Below are 22,073 nucleotides of genomic sequence, written 5' to 3' on the forward strand. Positions count from 1 at the left end.
TTTTTTAGGGGTTTTTTTGTCTCCCTTTTCTCTCCCTTTATCTCTTTCACTTTTCTTATGAGGTGTTTTTTCTCCTTTCTCTTTCTGTCTTTTGTCTGTCCTCTCTGGTCCAGCAGTACAAACTCTACAATTCAAACAATAATACAAAATAAATATAGAAATAAAATAAAAATTCAGAAAGTCAAGGGGATCAATATATCTATAAAGCTTCCCTTGGCAGAGAAAATTTGCTCAGCAGAACATCCAGACCACCATTCTGCTGCCTAAATGCTGGACAAGACAAAAAAAGACAAAAACAAAAACAAAACAAAAAAAAAAAAAAGAATCAAACTGGGCTCATATTTTCTACGGTAAAATGTTGCAGTTTCAGCATCTGTCCACTGAAATAAAATATGGATCAATACAATTTGAAAATCATCAGTTGTCTTTGTTATCATTACCAAGACATAAACATTGAGATGGACCAAACAAGTTGCACAAATCCAAACAGATCCAGTAGAAATGTCCTCCGATGGAAAGCCAAGCAGTTTAAAAAGCATAAATCTGCATAAACTCAGCCGTCAACCAGACTGTATTATCTGGTTCTTACTGCGACACATTTACACTCTGTTCCACGTATTATTGCTCCATCCAGCCATTCTACACCTAACACTGAGCCGCTGACAGAAGGCATGCAGATAATCCCACATGTAGCATCCACATTACTGAAGTGTTGTTTCTACAGAGCCAGGCTAAGTCCAGACTCTGACCACAGTAAAGAATTTGATTCATCTGTTTAACTTTGTCTAAGTTGTGATGGACTTGTTCCTGCCATTTAGAGATGATTCCTATCAGCAGTGCCAACATTTTATCCAAGTGGACAGACTGGTCCAAAGCACTGGTAATATTCCATTACCTCATAACTCGGATTTAAAATGGATTTTCTTCATATTTCTATATATAATAGTCTCAATCCAGCAAACATTATGACATGTTTTTCTTTGTTTTGTTTTTGCTAAATTGAATACAAGATTATTTTACTGTGTGATTTCTTTAATGTTTTGAGTTAAAGACGTGTTACAGAGCCAGTCGTAGCAGAAATGGGTAAAAAGTTGGGACTTACAAACACGTTGCAGACTGAGAGCATGAAAACGGCTGTTTGTGCAGCAGAACATGGTAGGAACCCAGGAGCTTCTGGGCTTTGGTAGCAGAACATCTCTACCATCCCTACCCAAAAGTAATGAGTAAACTACAGAGATACTTGAGAGTTTGTGAACATGTTAGAATGAATTCCCAGTTTTCTGATATTATGTGACCTACATGCAACTGAATGTTGACATGAATACATGGAGAGGAAACTAGATAAAAGTGTTACAGTTTCCGGATCTCTTTAGGGGTGAAGGTTCCAATCAATGAGATGCCTGTGAAACAGGACTTGTTCTAATGGAACAGGAATCAGGTCCTGAAGTCCGTTGTAACGCACGTCTCTGGACACAGACGTTTATGCTCACAAGTCCTATTTTGCCCCTCTGCACTCTCCCTGACCTTGCAGTGGCAGTGCTGGGGCTTCGTTAACTGTGTCTGCAAAGCGCTTGCATGGACATCGCCTCTCATCTTGCTGCTCACTCTAACGTTTATGAATCCATGTGCTAACAGTCTACCAGCCGAGAAACTGCGGCTGCAAGAAGAAAATGCTTTGAAAAGCTGCTTAGGACAGGACCATGTTTAATAGTGACCATAAGAACATATTCATCACATAAAACATGTGAAGGGACTCAAGAGACTGAACAGCTGTGAAACCTGAAGAAAACCACTGATCTGAGGAAACCAGAGCATAAAGACGGGACTCTGGAGCAGGAGCAAGCTTTTTGTGTCCTCACAGAATTCTTACTTTGTGAAAGTCAAACCAAGGTTTCCACTGGTTTGGTCATGTTTTCATTTCCTTGTCAAACCCATAAATATTTTAGTATTCAACCATATTCCTCAATGAACGAATTCCCATTCCAGCATTTTTGCCAAGTTGGATTAAAAGGATGTGTTTACTGTCTCTTAGGATTCGGTTGAAAATTTTGTTTTTTTATGTGATATATGTGCAAAAGCATCAATCTGAACTGAGGACGAGACAAAAGCTTCAGTGTACCAGTCAGATGTAATTCACTCCTACATCTTCATTGTTACATCATGACCTAAATGTTAGAGTTGTGTTTCAGCATCACACCTACAGGTAGTTTAACATTCAGAGACCACAGTGTCAAACTCCTGTCCTCGTAGACCCAACCATCAAAAGGAGTCTGAAACTCAGAGCCAAGAAGCCGGTCCCCAGCAGGTCACCCAGAGCGGTCAGGTAGGGGATGGAGTGGTTGTCTGGATCCAGACCCCTTCGCCAGAGCCAGCACACCATCAAGCTGGCCACATGGAGCAAAATCACCACCTGCAGCGTAACAACAGTTTCCAATAAAGCTCCATCAAAAGTTGTTTTTTCCCCTATAGGAGTGGTAAAATGTTCACCTGAAGCAGAGCCGAGGAAAGGTAGCAGATGACGAAGGTAGGTGTCATGACAGTGTGGCCTCCCTGTAGGAGGTGGACTGTGCACAGGAAGAGGAGGTGACCTGGCACGACAAGGGTGACCAGGACTCTGGCTGACTTGGAGCTCACATCTGTAAAAACATGGGAAGAGAAAAAGATTCTTACATCTCCGTTACATCTCATGTTTTAGCAAAATTACTGTTTGGCATGGAAAAATAAGAATGATAAGAACAATGTTTAACTTGAGGAACGGAAGGTATCACGGGAACAATGTTTAACTTGAGGAACGGGAGGTATCACGGGGACAATGTTTAACTTGAGGAACGGAAGGTATCACGGGGACAATGTTTAACTTGAGGAACGGAAGGTATCACGGGGACAATGTTTAACTTGAGGAACGGAAGGTATCACGGGGACAATGTTTAACTTGAGGAACGGAAGGTATCACGGGGACAATGTTTAACTTGAGGAACGGAAGGTATCACGGGGACAATGTTTAACTTGAGGAACGGAAGGTATCACGGGGAAAATGTTTAACTTGAGGAACGGAAGGTATCACGGGGACAATGTTTAACTTGAGGAACGGAAGGTATCACGTGGACAATGTTTAACTTGAGGAACGGAAGGTATCACGGGGACAATGTTTAACTTGAGGAACGGAAGGTATCATGGGGACAATGTTTAACTTGAGGAACGGAAGGTATCACGGGGACAATGTTTAACTTGAGGAACGGAAGGTATCATGGGGATGATATTTAACATGAGGAACGGAAGGTATCACGGGGACAATGTTTAACCTGAGGAACGGAAGGTATCACGGGGACAATGTTTAACTTGAGGAACGGAAGGTATCATGGGGACGATATTTAACCTGAGGAACGGAAGGTATCACGGGGACAATGTTTAACCTGAGGAACGGAAGGTATCACGGGGACAATGTTTAACTTGAGGAACGGAAGGTATCATGGGGACGATATTTAACCTGAGGAACGGAAGGTATCGGGCGGACGATATTTAACATGAGGAACGGAAGGTATCATGGGGACGATATTTAACCTGAGGAACGGAAGGTATCAGGCGGACGATATTTAACCTGAGGAACGGAAGGTATCACGGGGACAATGTTTAGCTTGAGGAACGGAAGGTATCACGGGGACAATGTTTAACTTGAGGAACGGAAGGTATCACGGGGACGATATTTAACTTGAGGAACAGAAGGTATCACGGGGACGATATTTAACCTGAGGAACGGAAGGTATCATGGGGACGATATTTAACCTGAGGAACGGAAGGTATCACGGGGACAATGTTTAGCTTGAGGAACGGAAGGTATCATGGGGACGATATTTAACCTGAGGAACAGAAGGTATCACGGGACAATGTTTAGCTTGAGGAACGGAAGGTATCACGGGACAATGTTTAGCTTGAGGAACGGAAGGTATCACGGGGACAATGTTTAGCTTGAGGAACGGAAGGTATCACGGGACAATGTTTAGCTTGAGGAACGGAAGGTATCACGGGGACAATGTTTAGCTTGAGGAACGGAAGGTATCACGGGGACAATGTTTAGCTTGAGGAACGGAAGGTATCACGGGGACAATGTTTAACTTGAGGAACGGAAGGTATCACGGGGACAATGTTTAACCTGAGGAACAGAAGGTATCACGGGACAATGTTTAGCTTGAGGAACGGAAGGTATCACGGGGACAATGTTTAGCTTGAGGAACGGAAGGTATCACGGGGACAATGTTTAGCTTGAGGAACGGAAGGTATCACGGGGACAATGTTTAACTTGAGGAACGGAAGGTATCACGGGGACAATGTTTAACTTGAGGAACAGAAGGTATCATGGGGACGATATTTAACCTGAGGAACGGAAGGTATCATGGGGACGATATTTAACCTGAGGAACGGAAGGTATCACGGGGACAATGTTTAGCTTGAGGAACGGAAGGTATCACGGGGACAATGTTTAACTTGAGGAACGGAAGGTATCATGGGGACGATATTTAACCTGAGGAACAGAAGGTATCACGGGACAATGTTTAGCTTGAGGAACGGAAGGTATCACGGGGACAATGTTTAACTTGAGGAACGGAAGGTATCATGGGGACGATATTTAACCTGAGGAACAGAAGGTATCACAGGGGCGGGACGATGTTTAACCTGAGGAACGGAAGGTATCATGGGGACGATATTTAACCTGAGGAACGGAAGGTATCACGGGGACAATGTTTAGCTTGAGGAACGGAAGGTATCACGGGGACAATGTTTAACTTGAGGAACGGAAGGTATCATGGGGACGATATTTAACCTGAGGAACAGAAGGTATCACGGGACAATGTTTAGCTTGAGGAACGGAAGGTATCACGGGGACAATGTTTAACTTGAGGAACGGAAGGTATCATAGGGACGATATTTAACCTGAGGAACAGAAGGTATCACGGGGACAATGTTTAACTTGAGGAACGGAAGGTATCATGGGGACGATATTTAACCTGAGGAACAGAAGGTATCACGGGACAATGTTTAGCTTGAGGAACGGAAGGTAACACGGGGACAATGTTTAACTTGAGGAACGGAAGGTATCATGGGGACGATATTTAACCTGAGGAACAGAAGGTATCACAGGGGCGGGACGATGTTTAACCTGAGGAACAGAAGGTGTCTCGGGGGCAGGGACAATGTGTGGTCATTTGAAGCAAAGGAGCTCCAGGAGCGCTCCTGTAATGGAGGTTGGTGGACATCCTGCTGGCCTGGATGGCCACAAGATTTCCTCCGACACCTGTTAGAAAATGAGAAAGTGGACACAAAACAGAGCTGTGTTGTTTTCTCTAATCATATTCTAGTAGATATCAGTGTTTTTAACCGCAGTCAGCCAGAACATCATACTGAACAAAGTGGAAAATTCAGTGGGAAGCTCTGAGCCAGTTCTGAATCCTACTGGAAGAGATTCGTGTCGGTTGTTTACTGCAGATCTGCTTCAAACAAAGATGAAAATGGAATCAAACTCCATCCATTTGGAGTTTTGTTGCTAACAGACAAATCAATGTTCACTGAACAACGTCCGCCTTGGCAGAGGTAACAATCAGTTTTATGATGTTTCCAGCTGAGAGACCGGAGTTGCTTTGTTTAAATTAGTAACTATACATCTACTCAAATAACAACGACACAAAAAGTACGCCAGAAGTACGCCGGGGCTCCGCTGTTGTTCCGCATCTACACGCTCCGATCGCTGAAACAAACCAGATACTGGATCATAATGATGCTGACGACTCTCAGCTCTATACTGCCGTCAGGGGACAGGGGACGAGTCGACGCTTCAGTTCGTGTCTCGGTACGAAAAACACATAAATGTTTCCACATTTTCTGCAGATCAATAATGACAAAACCAAAATAACTGTCTTTAGAACACAAGATGGGTGTCCAGAGATGAGTGTCCAGATGTGTTTTAACCAACACTGCCTTTGTTTTGTTGTTTATCCTAATGATATATTTTGCCAATGTTTGTTGTCATTTTTGTCAATAATATTTTATACACTGTTTTTTTATATAGTATATTTATAAATATGCATTATTTCCTTCAAATTAATCCATTCATTCTTAATTCCAGAGACTTTATATGTTTTCTGTTGTGTTGACAGCAGCAAGAGAGTTTTAGTCTCTCAAAACATCATGAAGGGAACAGAAACTTTTCTTTTTTCAGTTTAGTGAAACTAAACAGTAGAAATATAGAAAAGGTGGAAATGCATAATACTGCATCAGAAAATCTCAAGTCTGATGCAAACCTGAGTTCTTTCAATTCAATCCGTTGTCGCAAAATCACGACTTCTGGCTTTTCTTTTTTTTTTAGTTCTTTTTATCTAATAAATGCAGTTAATTTCATTTATCTGCGGCAAAAGTGTAGAGCTCCCAGAATTAAGATGTCATCACATGATGATTTTTTTATTGTAAAAACGTGGCGTCATAACGTGACAAATGATACATAAAGTTTGATGCTGTAAGATGACGTTGCAAACTAGAAATATTGGCGCAAACTACAGTTCATAGAAATTATTCTCAGCAGAAACATTTCAGTACTTTTTTCAAAGATTAGTTGTTCTACTCAGATTTATTGTTGTACAGAAATCTGGAACAGATATGAGCAATGTGATACGGTTCATATTTTAACAACAAAACTAGCATGTTATAATCTACTAAAGTTCCTTTTTATCATTCTCTATGTTTCCATAAATTGCTTTTATTCACTCTTATTTTTGTATCACTTTAATGTTTATTTTTTGAAGTATATTATTAATTATTTAAATATTTAATTGTATTTTATTTTATTGTAATATTTTTTGTTATTTTTGTTGTTTTTCTTGTCAGATTTTTCCAGTACTATTTAGTTGATTGTAAACAATTTCAGGCATTCAAGGGTTAAATCGAGCCAGTAAACTCTGTTATTTGCTGCCATTTTTAATTAAGAATGACAGTTCTTCTCTTTATGCTCATTTTTCTTCTAATAAAATATCTTATGTAAAATCACTAACAAGCCTGTCCAGGGTGTTCCCTGCCTCTCGCCCAACGGCTGCTGGGATAGGCTCCAGCTTCCCCGCGACCCTGAATTGGAATAAGCGGTTCAGAAAATGAATGAATGAATTAATGTTCTATACAATAAACCTATCTTGCATTTGCATACTTTTCATGTGACAGCAGAGCATTTTTTACACAATAAAGTAATAAACTGCATCACCAGTTGTTAAGCTGGGGTCCTGGAGTTCTGACAGCCATCACTGCTGGGTAAACACACTTGGAAAAACAATCTTTTTCTGTCCAAACAGTAATTGTGTTGGAGATGTATTCTGCAGTTAGTCCTACTGCAGAGTCCCCAGGGTCTCTTTTTCTCAGAATGTCTGGAAAGGAAACTCTGTTTTGTGCCATATTTGTCATAAAGCAGGCTGATTTCATTAAGAGCAGAACAAAAACCTCTTGGCCTGCAGAGCTTTGATGCGCATGGATCATTTGAACCAAACAGGAGGAGTGTTTCTGGTCAACAAGGCATGTGAGTGCTGAAAAGGAATGCAAATGCACTTCCTGAACTGGGACGGCAGTGCATGCCAGATTCTGGTTGGCATTCTGATCAGGCTTGTGGTTTATCTGAAGACTGTTGTTCCTCGTCTCTAGTTAGTATGCCACTTTGTCAGTGAGATTTCTTACAGCGAGGAGACTCCTTGACTTCAGCAGGACTGTGAAGCTTTATGACTGACGAACAGGTCCAGCTGAAAGCTGAGCTCAGCTTCAGCATGTGGTGTCACACCTTCACGTCAGGATATGCAGAAAGAGCCCAGTTTACAAATAATAGGCCAAACATCTGGACTTTTACATGCGTCGACAGTTATCATTATCATGTCATCATTTTGCATGGGGCTTTTTTATTGATAGCATTTAAGGAAAGAATGAGGTTTAAAAGCCATTCTTTAAGGATTAAAAGTGTTAAAGTATCATAACCACAAATCCCCGCTGAGCTCCATAAGTAAAACCAGTTAGCGTTTAATTTTTCCTGCATTTAAAACATTAAGAGAAATGTCAAATAGTTTCAGCACAATTAAAGGAATAAAATTCAACATAAAAATCTATTAATAGAAACAGTAATGAAAGTTGACCTCATTTAATTTCTTGGGATGAACAAAAAGCTGTATTAAGTCTCACTCACATTTAAAGATACATTATGCAACTTTCTGGCCCTAAAACTCCGTGTTCCTGACTCATTCCTGCATGTTCGGCTCCTAACTCAAGGGATGAACCAGTATTATAACACCCAAGAGACAAGTTAGTAAAGAGCTGTTTTTGATTTGGCTGCAACTTTTCTTTAGATTAGAAACTGTTGGCCAAACCCTTATTAGAAATGGTCTCTATGTAAAGAAACCTTTGTCAAGGAAGAGAAACCAAGAGAAAGGGGTGGTGAATGTCACGTAACACAAGACTCGTTATCACTGGCAACAGGTCTGATGGAGGGTTAGGGTTCATGGATCCTGCCCAGAATTTGAACCTCAGCATTACTGAAGAAGTTTGGAATCATCTGGACAGAAAACAAACAAAAGGTGGAAACATCCAGTTATTCAGAGTCACAGGAAAACCAGAGCCTATCCCAGCTGGGCGAGAGGCAGGCACGTGGGCAGGTCACCAGTTCACTGCTGGACTCATTGAAGCTGCTTTTGTACCAAATCATAATTACAATCACTTGTTGGCATTGCCTGTTTTAAATCATCTCCTTTAACCTCGTTACTAGTTTAATTTCCCATTTCAAAACTCGTTTTTGGAATATTATTTATGAAACCCACAAACTGATCTTTAACAAACTGAATAAATACAATTTTTTAATGTTTGTTCTGTAATTAATAAAAAATAACAACTGTGAAGTGAAGATATCTACCAATTTTTCTGAATTATGGTCACAGACATAACATTTTACTGAGAACAAAACACAGTAAAAAGCCTTTTTCGTGTACATAAGATGTTATTAGATTATCAAAATTAGTCAAATATGTATCTTAAACATGAATATGTCCCAAAAGGTGGCTCCTCAAGAGAAATGTCAGATCAATCTAATACGGTGTCTTTTAAAACAAATAGTTAACTGTGTACACAAGCTAACTTTTTCTTTTGGCAAAACGGACCATTTTGGTGCAACTCATAATTGACTCACCATTAATGATTGGAGTGAATACCGCCATACCTTCAAAATCTGGACTGCTCACAGTTTTATCCAAAATCAGACCTCCAATACTAAAAAGAAAATAAGAACATTTGTTTTCATGCATAAAAATAATCTTCACAATGTTAAAAAAAACAAAACAAACAAAGACAGTAAATGGTTTGTATCAGCTGGTAACTATAGATCTATTTAAACAAAGATGCCATCTGGAGTCTCCCAAGGCTACATGTCGGGCTCCTATCGTTCAACATCTACAGGCTCCCATTAGCTCAGATCATGGAGACGAAACACATCACCATCTTTTGGTGTTTTGTTATTTAAACATATGGGAGCTATTTGGCACGGCAACACTGAGTAAATATGTGTTCTGTTTGCTTGGCCGCAGATAATGGCACTTGTGTACAGCACCATGACATTTTCAGATGCGGTAGCTTCTGAAGAGGGTCTCTCCAACTCTCCCACAACTTCCTCCTTTTCTGATGAAAGGGAAGCATCCAAATCAGGGAATGTGCTGTAAGATCGCGAAGAAGAGCTTTACTCTGCACATTGATTGGAGAACCAAACCAAAGTGGTTTCTACAGACTATTTACTGTAGAGAGGATTTCACATTAAGTTGATTATTTCCTGTCATCCTGAACCTGGTACAGGAAACAGAATCTAAGTACAAAAGTAACCCCAGCCTGCATTGCATAGGTACGTTAGTAGAACTAAGGTTTAGATCTTACAGGTTTCAGGATCTCTCATATGCAAGTCGCTTTGGACAAACGCGTCTGCTGAAAGACTGTAGAGTAGAATAGGTTTGTGGCATTACTATAACATGAAAAGACCTCCATAACGTCTTTGCTTATTGAAGCAAGCTTATGTAGCCTGAGATGTCAACAAACTGACATCTCCTGGGTTCCTTCAGAAGGCTGGTGGCTGCTTCTAGAGTAGGAAGAGATTTCAGCCCATGGTCCACATAGAAATCTCGAACAACAAACTCTCCAAAATCCCTCTGCCCAGCCTCAGCTGCTCCTCTGAGGCAGTATATGGCCACGGGAGGGAAAGGACTATGATTGTTTTTCTTGAGCCAAAGAAACCCTAAGAATCCTTCATCAGACCATGAAACAGTAGAACATTTGGTATATTTACACTGTAAAGGTGATTGGCTCTCTCCTGAACCGTAGAAGGACCCTAAGGTTGTTGTTAGGTCAGGTCCAGTCAGAAGTACTTGGTTTAAAGCAGGTGTGTCCAGCTCTGGTCCGAGAGGGCCACAATCCTGCAGGTTTTCCATGTATCCCTGTTCAGAAACCCCTGAATCAAATGAATCAGTAGAAGAACTTAATCAGTAGTGCACAACTTCATTGGCTGTTTGATCCATTTAATGGTAGACAGGTGTGTGGAACAAGAATATATGGAAAAGCTCCAGCACAGCAGCCTTCGAAGACTGAATCTGAACACCACTGGTTTAAAGAAATCACTTTATGCTGGGCACTAGCATCAAAGACAACTCTTATTTGAGCAGGGTTTTGGGATGAATGACACCAGGGCAAGGTTGATACCAGTGTTCCTCTCCAGGTTTCAGTGGAGGTCCATTAAGAGAGATCTACTCCATGGACATCAGGAACTGTTCTTTCATTTCAGGTTTATTTGTGAAAGCTTGTCGCAAGCAGAACAATCACTCAAGTGCCTGTTCACAGTTTTCTGGGAGATGTGGTCGTTGTGTTCTGAATGGCAAAGGAGCCACCCAGTTGTTCTCTTCATCCTGGTGTACGTATCCTTCCATAATGACCAGGAACTGGATATCCATACTGAGGGAGTCTCTTTGTCATCATCCCTTGTCTTCTGAAAGACACTTCTGTCTGCTTTACTGGTGTTGCCTTCTTTGTGTAGAAGAGGAACTGGGGGGGTTTCTCTTTCATGATGTAACTCCAGTGACATGGTTCGAAGAGGGATGGTCGTCCATTTCTGAAGATGTTAGTCCACTAGGCTTGTGAACATCTCTGATGCACACATTCCTGACAATTACCCAACCCACATCAAGTTTCAGGGTGTGAGGTGCATTACTTGGGCCATTTAATTGCAGATGATCTCTTCCTCACAGTTCCTCGCTAAATGTAAAGCTCTGCAGTACTTAAAACAAACACCATGTTTCTTTGGAATTGCCTTTCTTACATCAATGGGTTTAGAGAGGGGGTGGGTTTGTTGTGTAGTAAATATGTAGTTGGGTCCTCTGTGGTATTGGGTTTACTTGTAGATGAAACATTGGTTTGCACAGAAAAGTCACTAAGGTGTGCTGTTGACGTACCAGAGAAGACCCCTGTCTTCAGTACAGCAAGTGCCATCTGACCATCAGTTTTTAGTATTTGCCTGCCACGTTCAGTTGAATCATCAATAAATGTTCCCAGTATGAAACTTGGATCAGTTTGCATTCTTGCCTGATTACAGAAAAGGTCCACAAAGACTCTGTGTGTAGTCCTGAGTTCCTCTTTGTCTCAAAATTCTGTCAGCTAGGAGTGAGTATACTCAGTGTTGACTGAAAAAGAAGTGGATATACTCTGTATACTGTGGACTGCACCACTGCTCTGTTACATGTTTTGACCCATTTTTGGTGCCTAAGTGCTGCATTGTGTTGTATGTTTTGCAAAATGGTTCTATATGCCATCCGTCTCCATTAGATTTAGCTTCTGAGCCGTGATAGTGCAACTTGTTACAGGAGATGTAGAGCTTGATTTAGGGGGTAAGTTATTTCTGAGAATATGGTAATGTGTGGGTATCTACAAGGGACACAGCAAGACTGTCCATACTTTGGGCAGCTCCTTCGAAGTCTTTTATGCACATCTGGGTCCTCATTTGGAACATCTATTTAACTGAGAAATCCATCATTGTCATGCGGAACAGTTGCCTCTTAAACTCTTGAACCTCCTCCTCTGGAGTTGACACTCAGACAAACTCCTCTCCAAAATGACTACACAGACAACAGGGCTCACAATAACTCTTTACCAAAGCCAGTTGGTGTGGGGCAGTGGTTCCCAAACTTTTTCTGCAGGACCCCCTTTTCATTGATGACCATATAATCTCCTGAGAGGTCGCCCTTCTAGGGGTCCAGAATGGCTAGCTGGACTCCTTCTGGGAAACCAACGTCTCTTGAGTCTTCATTGGACTACAGTGATAGCCAGGAGGAGGCAAATCTCTAAACAACCTTGCCTCCCATTGTAACCTGTGTCTCCATGGTCCATGTCTGGTGTGTCGCCACCGTCTCCACTGTGCCTGTATAGTGTGTGTCTCCATAGCCCATCTAGCTCACATCCAAACAACCTCCCACACCTGCCCCTCAGCCCTGGTCCACGGCGTCTGTCTCTGAGGGGCTCCCAGACCGGGATGCTCCTCATCTGGTTCCTGTGTCCGAGGGGGAGTCGCACCTCCTCCGTCTCCTGCTGCTCCTATCCTCATGGAGCTCACTCCACCTATGTCACCAATCCTCAGAGGTTGCTCTTCCTCCAACTTTGGTTTCTGCCTCCAGGAAGGTCAGTCCCCTGTCATTGCTGCTCCTGCCTTACTGCTGGGTTTGTGGATGTCCGGCCTTGGGGGCCTTTCTTAATTGGTACAGCTGGAGTTCCCTGCCTCACCAACCATCACTGGTGTGGGCCCCGGGTCATCTCCCTGAACTAAGTTTTCTGATGTCTCGGCCCCTGGCCGTCCACCAGAGATCTGTCTCCTGTCATCTCGACTTCCAGTTATCTTCCTGAGCCAAGTTTGCTGTCTTTGGTGCCTCGTGCCGTCCTCCAGACCCTCTGCCCCTGTTGCCTCACCCTCGTGCCGTCCTCCAGACCCTCTGCCCCTGTTGCCTCACCCTCGTGCCGTCCTCCAGACCCTCTGCCCCTGTTGCCTCACCCTCGTGCCGTCCTCCAGACCCTCTGCCCCTGTTGCCTCACCCTCATGCCGTCCTCCAGACCCTCTGCCCCTGTTGCCTCACCTTCGTGCCGTCCTCCAGACCCTCCGACCCAGTCGCTTCGTCCTTCGTCCAATTTTTCTGAACTTGTCACCCAACTAAACTTAACATTCATAGCCAACATTACACCAGCCAACTGGAAATAATGTTGATTAATGGGTGTGTTACATTTCCGGTGTATGACATGATCAAGCTCCAGTAGTGCTGAGGTGAAGGCTTAGGGTCCCATTACAGCCTGGGCTGATGATGACAATGGTGATGCATTTCCTGTTTGTATTTACTGTATAACATGTTTAACTCACTGTATGTGCTTTCTTGTCTGACTGTTTCTTCAGATCATGTAGCATTCAACAGTTTTCTGTATGAAATGCATCATATTAATAAACTTGCCAGCTTAGGAAAGGGAACAGGTTGGCTCACCTGCTGAGCAACATTGCCAAAATGACCGGCTGCCAGCCTGACTTCAGGACTTCTTTGACTGATGGAGAGCGCCTAGCAATGATGACCCACACCGGGATAAGAAGCAGGAAGAAGCCACACACCAAAGGAGGTAGGTACCACATGTCTGGAGAGCAATAAAAAAGCAGCGGGTATTTGTTTATTACTGGCATTGGAATAGAAAATGATAAAGGCATTTTAAAGAAGGAATTGCCTCTATTTTTTCTGGCTCTTTGCAGACTTTTGCAGGTGTGAACGATGGATTCTGCTACCCTCCTCTGGATAAAACCTCCCTGAAGTAAAATAACACTTCTAATATCCAGTTGCAGCTTCTTGCTCACCACTTCCAGTGAGGAGTCATGGACTCTTTTGATTTACTGATCTGCATATAATCACATGTTCGTGTGATAAGTAAGGGATTTCTGACCTTTATAATAGAAAAAGAAGCTGCTGAGACCAGCAAGCAAAGACAGAGTGATGAGGTCTCCGAGGCTTGCGGCAATGGGTGTAGCTACATTATCAGGGTTGATTCCAGCCTTCCTGGAGACGACTATGACGGCCACCACCACCGCACCTGACACCACACACGGTAAACAAACACATTAATATATGTCCTCCACATTCTCAGTGACTGCCTCCTCCGCAAGAGGTTTCTCTGACCTAGAGCGAGAGCAGCGATGAAAGCAGTGGTGACGCTGCTGGCACACAAGATAGCAGCCTGGACTCCATCCATCCTCCCCCTGCTCATACAACTGAGCACCGCCGCCGCCATTGCCGCCAAGAATCCCACAATGGTGGCCTGCACCTGGTGACCATTTACATTTATTCAGATTGTGAAGAAAGCATTTAAATATGTCAGAAAGAGAAATTTAATGTACGTGAAAAAATATTTTCATGTACAAATTTATTGGCGACAGCATATCTGAAGACGTTGGGGGGGGGGGCTGAAAACTGAGCGGTGCTAAAAGGAAACAGCTGGAGGAACTTATTTCAGATAACTAGGAGAACTGAAGATCATTTTCTGAATAATGTTTTTTAATGCAGAAATAAACATGTTTACAGCGGAAATAAACATGTTTACAGCGGAAATAAACATGTTTACAGCAGAAATAAACATGTTTACAGCAGAAATAAACATGTTTACAGACTGGTACAAAAATCCACCTAAGGTTAATAGGTCAGGTTTACCTTCATGACAACTTTGTTGGGGAGTAAATTTTTTTTACAAGCCATCCATTAAGATGTTATTTAATCCTGAAATTCAGCATAATTAGGGGTGTGTCCTTTTGATTGACATGTATAAGATATCCAGAGTCGAGAAGGCAAAGTGTTTAGCTTTAACCAGCGTACCATTGTTAGCTGGTTAGCTCCCATTAGCTTCAGGTTAGCTCAGCTAGCTCCTAGTTACAGGCAGTTTGGTGGGTGTCAATCATCCATGCCCACCCTCACAGCCCATATCCCTGGTTAAAGCTCTGTCAGGTAAACAAGTAAACATGATCCAGAAAGCATGCTGTTCATCTTGTTGGAGTCTGGATATTAAACAACATTTTTTATTCTTTTAGAAATTTACAGAAGCTGCTGCTTCCAAACTGGAAAAGAGAGGAATTATTCATCTTGCAATGGCACAGGTTTGATCCTGACATCACTGGGGATATAAAATGAGACCTCTGGATGTGTTTATTGAACTCATGATGGATGTTTAGTTGTGGAGTGTGTCAATAAATGGATTGGGTATCTGAAAAGACTTTATTACCGCAGAATATTCTATTCCGGGAAAGAAATCTGTGTCTTAAATGTATCAGCTTAATAAAAGTTTGATAATTAACTGATAGAATGACAACCATGGTGATAAACCATCATTATCCTCATAGCTGTGTTCATTTTGGAAAAGAAACTTCATGGGAAGTGCTTAATAACGATAATAATACATGCTAACTTCATTTTACACTGTTTTAATCATGGTTTCATGTCAACTGTGAAAATCTTAAAATTGACATGAAATTTATACTATTTTAATTAGGGGTGGGACTCAAACACAATAATTACAATTGATCTATTAAACAAGATTTTTGTGGTCAAAATAATCAATGTATTTAATCCCAGAATGCGGAACATTTGTCCGTGCACAATTTTCTGGTATACCGATCACACTGATGCACACAGAAGACTTCCACTTATAACAGCAATTTTGCTGCTATATTTAGCAAATTTTCAGACCTCTTTAGTGACTCTACTTAGAGAAAACGTGAATATCAACAAGTCTAGCTGCTTTTTCTGTTGATATTGGAGATTTTTGGTGAGTAAGGTGAAACTGTGTGTTAGCATCAGCGGCTGCTGTGTGAACCACTCCCCCGTCCAGAAGTCCTTACACAGCTTCCAGCTGCTGTCAGAGAAAATCATCACCTTTGTTTCATGAACAGACTAACAGTGAAATGCACAAAGTTGCCGCTTGCTGATCCTCCGCTGGTTTACTGTCACATATTAATGTCTATTAATGAAACTTGTGGACAGAAACATGTTAAAAGTTAAAAGAACTGTAACCTGTTGTAGACTGGAGTTGTTAAAGTATTTGACACTTTGACTTTAGGTCTGTAAAGTTTTGGCCAGGAATGTTTTCTATTTCTTTTTCTACTGTTTCTGCAGAAGTTAAATTAACTGTATTTTCCAGACATTAATAGATCTCCAATTTTTATTTCTGTCTCTGTTATATAATTTAGTTATGCACCAATTTAAATTAAAAAATTATCCTTTTAGGGGAAAATATTGTTGTGCAGTACATGTAGTTACTGTACTGCACAACTAATTAATTATTTGTATGTAATTAATTAGATGAATTGTTAAAATCCCTAATTTAATAACTTCCTGCTGCTACTGTTGTGTGGTGCTTGCAGTTCTTTGCACAGCAGAATGTGCCATAATATCAGATAAGTTGGCTACAGTTTTAAACTCCCTGGTTTTAGAAGGGGTCCTGAAATAAAGCTTTGTTTCGAGCCCCATAAAGACTCCGGCTGGTCCAGTGTACATAACCGTACGTAGAGGAGTCTGGACACTGAAATGGCCCCAGAAGAAGACCCAGGCTAGAAACTTCCATCAGACCTGAATGGGAAAACATTTCTCTGCCAAAGATCCAGCAGCTGTTCTTCTCAGTTCTCAGATTTTTATTGATTGTTGTTAAAAACAAAAAAGGGACAAATGGACCTATCCCAGGTCATGCTTTTCCCTCAAACTTGGATTTTATAGTTTTTATGAAAGTGTAAAAAGTTTTTTATGCTTTCAACATATCATGAGATTTGCAAATAATAGGATTGTTTTTTTTTTTTTAATTTATTTATTTGTCCAAAGCTTTTGATTTTAGGGTTTGTTTAATTTTGGGAGCTTATTCTTCAGTGTGGCTGCATTAGCTGAGTGAAATGCAGCGGATGAGGATCTTTTAAAGCCACCAGACCTCTTTGAGTTACACAAAATTGTGATAGAGAGGCAAGCCATGTGATGGAGTTATTAATAGGATGAAGTGTGTGGTACAGTGTCACCTGAATGAGAGCCAGATTGCAAAACACCATCCTCCACTGCTGCTTGGCCTCATCCATCTGTCCTGTGTTAGCCTGCAGATGAAAACAGGTTTACGTAATTGCATTTCTTCATCACGTGGTATCAGGTGTCAGGGTGGAAAATTTCTCTAGGAAGCTCATGGCGAGAGGGAGGATGGTGCGTCACGTTTGACTGAAGACTGTCAATATCAGTTTATTACTCAACATTTTTCAAATCTTACTTTATATCCATGTGTTTTGCTGGTGCATGAGTATCTTCACACTCACTGCTGTTGACAATCTGGATGCCAGTGTCATCTCCAGATTTCCCTTCAGCCCTAGCAGAGCTGGCACCAAGATAAACACCTCTGAGACTTCTCTGAACACCTCCCAGTGCTGAAAAACACACAAGCGGTCAATTAATGCCACCGTCTGAATGCATCACTGCCGGGTTAGCGTTAGCTGCAAAGCAAATCCACTTTTCTTTTTACTTAAAGCTAATTTTCTTCGGAAAACCTGCAAAGATCAATCATTGTCTGCTTAAAATGTGTTAAATGCTTCCATATTTTGCACAGCAAACTTTTTACCACTGTGACGTTCACTGTGATGTTTGTTTGCTAATGCTTACACATGCTAACAAGCATTAGCCGATGCTAGTAGCTAACACTGTCTGATTATGTTTTATGCATTGGTCAGATTAGGTTTTGTTTTAGACTTTAAAGTCAATTTTATTTGAAATTAGTTCCTCAAAGGTGTTTGCTAATGGTTTGCTAGCATTGTTAGCTTCTAGCGCTGTGCTAGAAAGTATTCAGAGCACTCGATACCAAGAATCATGGACTATTTCTGATGTAATCTAAGCTAAAGGCTGCTCATAACAATAGTAATGAAAAGTACATTTTTACCCTCCAAAACAACTGAACTCAGTCACCTTTTCAATGGAAAGTAATTTCCTTTGTCATTATTTTCTTAACCAGAGAACATTTGTGTTGTTATCACTGCATCGACAGGAGTTTCCCTGCATGTACAGCTGGTGAGTTCATTTGGTGTTTTTTACTTGTTGGATGTCTTACCACTCTTTTCCTTTCTCATTTTATTTCAGCAACTTTTAACCTCTGCTATGAATAGCTGTTCGCTGCTTACGAAGATCTTCATATTTTTGTGTTGTGAATATGTCATTACATGCATATTACAAACTTATAAGCAGTATTGATGTTTAATGATACTCTTTGTTAATCACCTCTCCAAGACTGCTGCTGTCCAGCTGGCTGGCCATCCAGCAGCTAGAATCAAATACAATCATAGACTCTCACACACACACACACACACACACACACACACACACACACACACACACACACACACACACACACTCGCTCCAGAGCTTTGTTTTCCATACTTGCACAATATCCACGACCACCCAGACGCCACCCTGGCCAGACCAGACACCTGGTACGATGGCAGGACCTGCACCACGACGATCTACACGTATTCTGGTAGGAAGCTGTAGGATGAATGAGTCAGTCTGCATGAAAGTCCTTCAGCTTCTTGCCTGAAAGCCTCGCTCCATCATGGCTGATGCTTTTTAACCCATCTCTGCTGGCTGAGGAGCAGCTCAGTCACACAGTAAGCTGAAGCTATGTGACCAATCAGCTTCTTGTCTCTGTTTGTATCTCTGTCTTCAGCAGTTCCTGTCAAACTGACAACAGTTTCTTTTCTTTGCAAGAAAAAACAGGTTGTTGGGCTCCAGTTTTGGACCTTTCATCCACTTTATCAGAGCACACACACACATCCACTTATCAGCAGGTTTGTGAGGCTTCTTCTGACACACTTTTCTAATGACAGACTCTCACATGCACACACACACACACACACACACACACACACACACACACACACACACACACACACACATATGCACTCACACAACACTTCCTTTGCTCATGCTTCACTCTTGAGCAGCCGGGCAGCCGAAGCCGAGCGCTGGAAGCTGGGTCTCTCTCGGGGCCTGAAGAGGGTCCTGGTCCTGTGAGACAAGGACATCCAGAAGGCCAGCAGCTTCTTCTCAGCCCTCCCGTGTTGCCACTCTGTCTCCCTCCACATTTCCTTCTTCGTCTCGTCACTGCTGTCCTGAAGTCCCACTGGAGCAGCTGACTGGAGAACCTTCATTTGGACCAGGGGAGATCCAGGAGGTGTGTCCAGGCTGAGGCGACGATGAGATGGTTTCCCTCTTATTCCAGACGAATAGATGAGTCGTGAGCAGACAGTCAGGGTGTGTGAAGAGCAACAGGACGAGACTTTATCAGGACTCCAGTTTTTTCCTCTTCTTCCTGCTGCGGATGCTGCAGATGTGTGTGTGTGTGTGTGTGTGTCCACCTCTTTAGTAGCTCCTCCTTTATCTGCACATCAGTGTCCTCTCTGTAAGTGTGTGACGCACTGAGCAGCAGGTGCTGTACCTGCCACCGACACGTGGCGATGCTGCTGCCTGGGAGGGACACAGAGTCTCCTTCTTGTTCAGAGAAAATGCACAAGCTGCACAAGTTTTCAACACATCTCTTCCTTACAGACCAAAGTTTTAACAGAGCTGCCATGAAAACAGACAGAAAAACTTCCTGAAGCCTAAATGCACTTTCAGGTGTTGTAAAAAGATGTTTTATTTACTTTAATAATGATGTAACACATGGTAGGAGGATGATAATGTGCAGTTTAGTGAGTGTATGTTCACAGATTCGTCTCAGACACAAGGACAGTGACTCAGCTATTAGGTGTCCTTGAGGCATGAGTCCGCATGCCTCTGCAGCTCCCCCCTCTGAGAGCTGCTAAAGACACAGGAGTGTACACTGATAGAGGCATAAAGACACTGGGCTTTCCTTTCTTAATCTCTTGTTGACTAGAGCTCATTGCACAGCACAGCCACATTATAGAAATCTTTGCACACACTAGAAAGCAGCAACCTTCATATGTAGCCAAACAATGAAGGTTGTTTGGGACTGAAACTCTGACAGCTCGCAGCCACAGTCCCACATCATGTCTGACTTTCTCTGTTTGGTGGTGAAAAGTTTTATCTCAGCTCTAAAAAAAACTCTGCTAATGTGACTCTTCTGACCTTCGTATCAAATTAATCATGGAAGTCCTGCTGGTTTCCATGGAGATGAAGGTCCCGCCAGTTTCCATGGAGATGAAGGAGGGTTTATAGTGAAGTATTCTGTCTTCCTGTTATAACCTATCTTGGGCTTCACATCTTTCCAGACCCTCGTGGTGTCGCCAAGGTGAATGTGGGGTCTCTCTGTGGATTCTCTGACCATGAAGAGAATTTGTTCATCCATCTTCCTAACCGCTTAGTCCAATGAAGGGTTGCGGGGAAGCTGGAGCCTATCCCAGCAGTCTTTGGGTGAAAAGCGGGGTACACCCTGGACAGCTTGCCAGTCCATCGTAGGGTGCATTAGTAAGTCGAGTTAGGCAATAAGGTTCTTTTTTAAATGTTTGGCTGATATTTTCTGTGTTTACCATTTATACTACTGAAAAAAGATTCTATTCCGTTTTTTATACAAGGGCATATTATTTCTAATTACTCAACACCCTGACGTGCTCTTGACCTCCTTTGTACAGGATGCGTATACGTAAAGCGAAACAGTCTACATGCTCACATTTCTTCACAAAAACCTGGGCCGACCGACCAAATGAAAACCTAAAGACCACAGCAGGGACCACTGATCTCACCCGGTGGCAGGGAGCACTCCTTACAGTGGTCTGGACCGTGGTCTGGGCCAGACCACCACCCTGCTGGCCTGGTTTCTGGTGCGCTGATGACTCCACCTGTTCTTGTCATCTTGTTTATGCTGCTTTTGTCAGCCGTGGGTCAGAACTTCAGCGTTAGAATGAAGCTTTGTTGGTACATCTGCCTCCTGGCATTTTATCTTATCACTTGGCTTTGTTGATTCAGGATGGGGCGAGGTCACTTCCCAGACTGACTCGGTCACTGCGACCTCCAAACCCACAGCACCAGGCCAAGACCTCTGACCCCTCCCCTCAGAAAACTGCAGACTGCGGTAGAAACATGCAGGCTTTGTGAAATATTCACCAAGTTTAACTCAAATCCATCTTTTATACTAAATGCAGTGAGATGCATCAAAGAAACCTTGAAAACTGAAAAAAGAGAAAAGATAAATTCTTGAAGATAAATATCTGAATTTACTGACCAACCAGTGAGACTTCATGGACTTCCAAAGATTTCTTACATCAGCTGTGTTTACTACCAGCAAGCCCTTTTTTCAGACTATGTCTAAAAAGTAAGTGGCAGAAAAAGATGTTTTCTAAATCAAGTGTTTGAAGACCTGCAGAAACTCAGTTCTTGTCTGTTGCAGCTGTGAATCAGAGCCGACTCCAGATGTGTCACTGACCTGCACCCGGTCCAGCAGCATGCCGGCTGTCACCATGCCCTGGCCGGCCAGCAGGTACGATGGCAGAACCTGAAAGCAGATGGCTCTGGATGACTCTCTGCAGACCAGCTGGGGCTTCTCCTCCATCATCATGTCAGGATAGGACTGCTGCAGACGTCCCGCCAGGAGAGCCCAGGACTGTTTGTCTCTCATGTCAGCCTTTGCTCCTGCAGCCTTGTGACGAGGATCCCTGCAACTCTGCAATCAGCTGGTTAGCGGTGACATCTCTGCGATCGTTTGTAAATCTTTAATGCTGCTCCAGCAGCAGATACCAGGTCTTCTACATTTACAATAAATGCAGCTTCAGGATTACATTAAACACGAAGCATTGAACCTTTTTCACATCAAATAAAGCCAAACTGCAGGAGTGTAAAACCAGATCTTATCTTTCATCCAGACGCTTGTAGAATCAACATTAACATTGTTCTCATGACATTATGGCTCTCTTGCATCAGTGGGGAGGATTCATGGTTCTTCTTTATTATTATTACTGAGGTTTGTGGGAATTTAATTCAACAAAGTTCCCGTCAGGTTTCAGG

At 42.4% G+C, this 22,073-nt stretch overlaps 1 protein-coding gene across 1 annotated transcript; it reads right to left on the reverse strand.

The window, feature by feature from the left end:
- Window positions 1-2,230: 2,230 nt before the first annotated feature.
- On the reverse strand, window positions 2,231-21,687 carry LOC306757711 (solute carrier family 41 member 1-like; the record flags this gene model as incomplete). The annotated part of the gene is made up of 10 exons (XM_079242837.1): window positions 2,231-2,410; window positions 2,488-2,636; window positions 5,156-5,290; window positions 9,194-9,273; window positions 13,554-13,698; window positions 13,999-14,145; window positions 14,232-14,376; window positions 17,102-17,173; window positions 17,387-17,494; window positions 21,496-21,687. 10 exons carry the CDS (start codon window positions 21,685-21,687, stop codon window positions 2,231-2,233), a joined length of 1,353 nt encoding a protein of 450 aa, XP_079098963.1.
- Window positions 21,688-22,073: the final 386 nt, after the last annotated feature.

The sequence above is a fragment of the Telmatherina bonti genome (genome assembly GCF_933228915.1).
Source record: "Telmatherina bonti genome assembly, chromosome: 6".
Classification (NCBI taxonomy): domain Eukaryota; kingdom Metazoa; phylum Chordata; class Actinopteri; order Atheriniformes; family Telmatherinidae; genus Telmatherina; species Telmatherina bonti.